The 4,345-nt window shown below is 39.3% G+C and overlaps 1 protein-coding gene across 3 annotated transcripts in view; it reads left to right on the top strand.

Moving 5' to 3' along the window:
* Nucleotides 1-2,063: 2,063 nt before the first annotated feature.
* lrrc40 (leucine rich repeat containing 40) overlaps nucleotides 2,064-4,345 on the top strand; it is a 17,228-nt gene continuing 14,946 nt past the window's right edge. For 2 of the 3 annotated variants that reach the window (XM_016664149.1, XM_007578191.2), the window contains exon 1: nucleotides 2,065-2,303. In XM_016664149.1, coding sequence (XP_016519635.1) covers nucleotides 2,159-2,303 — 145 coding nt within the window. In that variant the 5' untranslated portion in view covers nucleotides 2,065-2,158. Of the gene's footprint in view, nucleotides 2,304-4,345 lie in introns of all 3 variants that reach the window. The other variant, XM_016664148.1, reaches the window with a different exon arrangement.

Below are 4,345 nucleotides of genomic sequence, written 5' to 3'. Positions count from 1 at the left end.
TCGGACATATATCCATTATGGAGATGATCGGTTTTGGACAGTCGATGTGCCTCTTACACAGGGAAGAAGCTTTTCAGTTATCTAGCTTTGCTAGCAAAGTCGTTAGCTAGCAGCTAGCTAATAGCACAACAACAACAGCCTATTGTCTGTATGATAAAAATACTGAATCGATAGATAAGAACAGTTTTTCCTCACCTGGCTGTCTCCTGCCGCTCAGTAGTTCTTCAGAGAAAGGCAAACGCAGAGGCCTGTCAGTGTCTGTTGTATTTCATTACCTCTCTGCTTAAACCGCGACTCTGCTGAAGCAGAAACGATACTTTCAACGTTTTCCGTCATCTGACAAGTAGCAAGTCTACTCCACTTTATTCACCAAAAACGTGTTTTTTTTATAATTCACCAAAAACTGTTGTGTAATCTGGAACGTTCACTATGCTGAGCTCCAGTTAGCCGCCTTATCNCATACTCTGCGAACCAGACCCTAAATTTAAAGTCTGGGTTGAGTTTTTTCCCCTTCATTAATGACATACATTATATCTCTCATGGTAATTCAGGGTGTGTTATTTTTAATTCTAAATGAATATCCTTGTTGGACTGTTATTTAAGTGCTATTGTCTTTCAAGATAAATTTACCTAACGCTAGAATAAATGCAATGTACATTATGCAGCAAAGGAAATTAGAAGATCGGACATATATCCATTATGGAGATGATCAGTTTTGGACAGTCGATGTGCCTCGTACACAGGGAAGAAGCTTTTCAGTTATCTAGCTTTTCTAGCAAAGTTGTTAGCTAGCAGCTAGCTGATAACACAACAAAAACAGCCTATTGTCTGTATGATAAAAATACTGAATCAATAGATCAGAACAGTTTTTCCTCACCTGGCTGTCTCCTCCCCTCAGTAGTTCTTCAGAGGAAGCCAGACGCAGAGGCCTGACAGTGTCTGTTGTATTTCATTACCTCTCTGCTTAAACCGCGACTCCATGCTGAAGCAGAAACGATACTTTCAACGTTTTCCGTCATCTGACAAGTAGCAATTCTACTCCACTTTATTTACCAAAAACGTGTTTTGTTATAATTCACCAAAAACTGTCCTGGAACGTTCGCTATATTGAGCTCCAGTTAGCCGCCTTATCTCACTGCGCGAGAGGCAACTGCATCAGGCGTCACGGGCAAAAGGTCAAAAGTAACAAGGTGACCTGAGGGCTTATTATGTTGTATAAAAAAGAAACAAAAAATAATAATGTTTTTATGTGTCAGAAGAGGGCTTAGGAAATAATAATAGCAAAAAAAAACAAAAACAAAAAAAAAACAATTGGCACTTGGGGGCAAGGAGAAAAAAGGGCAGGTGCTCAAGCATCCCCAGCCACCACCCCCCCCTCTGCACGTGCCTGTTGGTGTTAAAGTCAAGACATTCTGGGATGATGAGAATTCGGCCTCTGTCACCCATAAGGAGTGGGAGTTTACAAAGCAGGGTGTTACAGTGAATTAGCTCAGCTAAAACTTTTCATTTGATTCAGGCGTGTAGATCTTTATGGGTGAAAGTATAATCTACCTTTATAATTTATAGTTATGCCAATTAGCTACTCATAAAGTCAATACCCTGTTTTTTTATTTTATTTATTGCTCTGGATATTGTACATCCATTTAAAACGTATAACTTGAAATCAGAGGACAGGATTTAAGGAACAAACCGGATTTGCAGGTGTTACACCTGGAACATATATAGAGACCATTTGTTTGCGTCTTTAGCATTTTTGCATCATTCTGAAACTGATGAAGTCTGATTAATAGTTTTTCTGTCTGCAAATAAACTGTTGACTCTTAGGGCCATTTTCGGTGTTTCTACTACTCGTTGATTTCAGTCTCAATTGCCTGTTTGGACCATTTGAAAGTGTTTTCTTCAATTGCTAATTAAATGCAGTACTTAAACGTTTCGTTTTCTAAAATGAGAAAACTTTTGAAGTTTAGGGGATTAATTTGCTCCTCCAGTTTCGTAGTGTTTCATTCCAACCCGGGACCTACACGTAAGTTTGAGTGACCTTTATTGTGAAGGATCCGGGGCGGAAGAGAAATTTGTGTTGTTGTTTTAGGCAGGCGGTTAGGGTGTGGGTATTACGCAGTGGAGAGGCACATTTCATTTGTCTGCATTTCAGAGGAAGATGTCCCATTTCAAAAGGGCGGGTAATGTGGACAGTCTGGCGGGCTTTCGAACCCCAAAGCCAGAGGCAGCTGTTCCCTACGGGCTGCTAAAGGCAGCCAGGAAAAGCGGCCAGCTCAACCTGTCCGGCCGAGGCTTGACTGAAGGTAAGCACACATGCCTTGTTGAAACGTCTATTTTTATTTATGTAGGAGAAAGGAACAACAACGTCAAATGAAGAGCATTTATCCTTCGCGGCGACGTCTCTGAGACTGTAGGTGTCGCTGTTTTCTGACCGCTCTAATGTTCTCTTGTCAACTTCACGTGTTTTGGGCGCAGAAGGTCATGGTGACAAGAAGATCAGCTGTGTAGAGCAGTGTTTCCCAACCCTGGTTCTCAACGCACACTGACCTGCATGTTTTAGATGTTCCCCTGCTTCAGCACACATGATTTCAATTGATGGCTGATTAACAGGGTTTTGCTGAATTGCAATAATCTGAATGGGGTGTGTTGAACCAGGGGAAGATCTAAAACATGCAGGTCAGTGTGCCTTGAGGACCAGGGTTGGGAAACACTGGTGTAGAGCAATTATCATATACATCATGTATAACTCAGAGCTGTACTGTACATGATGACTTTATAAACTGTATTGCCAAGTAATAGTAATTAGTGGCCATAGAATTAGGCACCGTGATTGCAAACTCATTTGCTGTGATTATCATTAGACCCAATTATGTATATTTGACATTATTTTAAATGAGCACAGCTAATACAGAAATGGCTGATCTAAGCTGTTCAGATGCAAGTAGATATTTCACATCCATTCAAACCTGCACCTGAATCCATCTTTTGATTATTTTCTCGTTTTAATGTCTAATTAGTGAATTAATGCATTGCTTGCTCAGGAGGGAGGGTTGCCATAAAATAACTTACCTGTTCGTATTATAAGCTGGATTTGAATGCATTCTAGTATAACTAATATTTAATTGTAATGTATGCAATGGAGTTTTCATGATACAAAAATGTCAAAACTCAATCCAGTGATGAATTTTTTTGAAGGCATAGGGTCCTTTCTAATAAAGATCAGAAAAATAGAATTAAACCAGGGAGCCAACCGTGTATGAATATAAATGACCTTATTTTTCAAGGGGACTACATTGTCTAGTGCCACATGCAATTAGAAGTATCACTATGATCAAAAATATCCGTTTGTGAAGGGCTGATTCTGTATGGTGTTTTTTCTGAAATACTGAGGAAATGAGAAATGGAACAATACTTTAAAAGCTGTTACAGATCAGTCTCTGAATTAAAATTTCTCAGGTTTGGAGGACTCAGTTACATTAATCACAAATATTATTAAAACATGACCAGACAGGCAAGGGTAATAGAGAAGTAGAGAAGTACTATTATTTCTTCACACTCCGTTCCATATGTGGACATATGTACCACAGAAAGCTCCTGTAAGTTGAGCTAACTGAGTTTAGAAGTAATTGCAATTTGGATGAGGAAAAGCCGAGGGTTGATAAAGTCTTTGAAGAGTGAAATCTGATGGTCAGTAAACCACATTTAATTGTTTTATAACAATGCTAGTGACTGTCCCCTATTGCTATATATTTATGCTAGGGATGCTCCAGTCAGGTTTTTTGCTGCCGATTCCTGCCGACATGATCCCCATGTCTCCCCCAGGAGACATGGGGATTTCTTTTTTTCTTTTGCGTTCCCTCGCAATAATCTGATCAGTTCATGCGGCATAATTGATACTGTAAGCCTTTTTTACGGTGGCCGCCGTACTTCCTGCTTTAATACAAGCTTATAAGGTTTTTCGACTATTGAGTAATTATCGTGGGGTAATAAGTCATCTGATTGTGTCTCCATTGTGTTTGTAGTCTGAATGGTTTAAAGGGCTGCTTTCTGTGCCGTTCCATCTGAGCCTTAACAGACATAAACATGCAGTAAATAAATCGATTTTCAATCAGTTTTTTGCACCAAAGCGTTAATAATAATAAACACGTTTTATTATTATAAAACAAAGCAAACTAATGGTGGTTTAGGGCCGCACTGGATTAACTCGGGGAATCTCATTTGTATCAGTCAACTCCAAACCTCTTCTTTGTTCTGTCACAATTATCGATTTATTTAATTTTTTATTATCATGCTCCAAACTTTGCGAGGACTGACCAGTATGGAGTGAAAATAGTCTCAAAATATC

This window comes from Poecilia formosa, unplaced genomic scaffold (assembly GCF_000485575.1).
Source record: "Poecilia formosa unplaced genomic scaffold, Poecilia_formosa-5.1.2 Scaffold470, whole genome shotgun sequence".
Taxonomy (NCBI): Eukaryota; Metazoa; Chordata; class Actinopteri; order Cyprinodontiformes; family Poeciliidae; genus Poecilia; species Poecilia formosa.
Note: the sequence above shows the minus strand (reverse complement) of the source record. Positions and strands in the feature narration are given on the sequence as shown.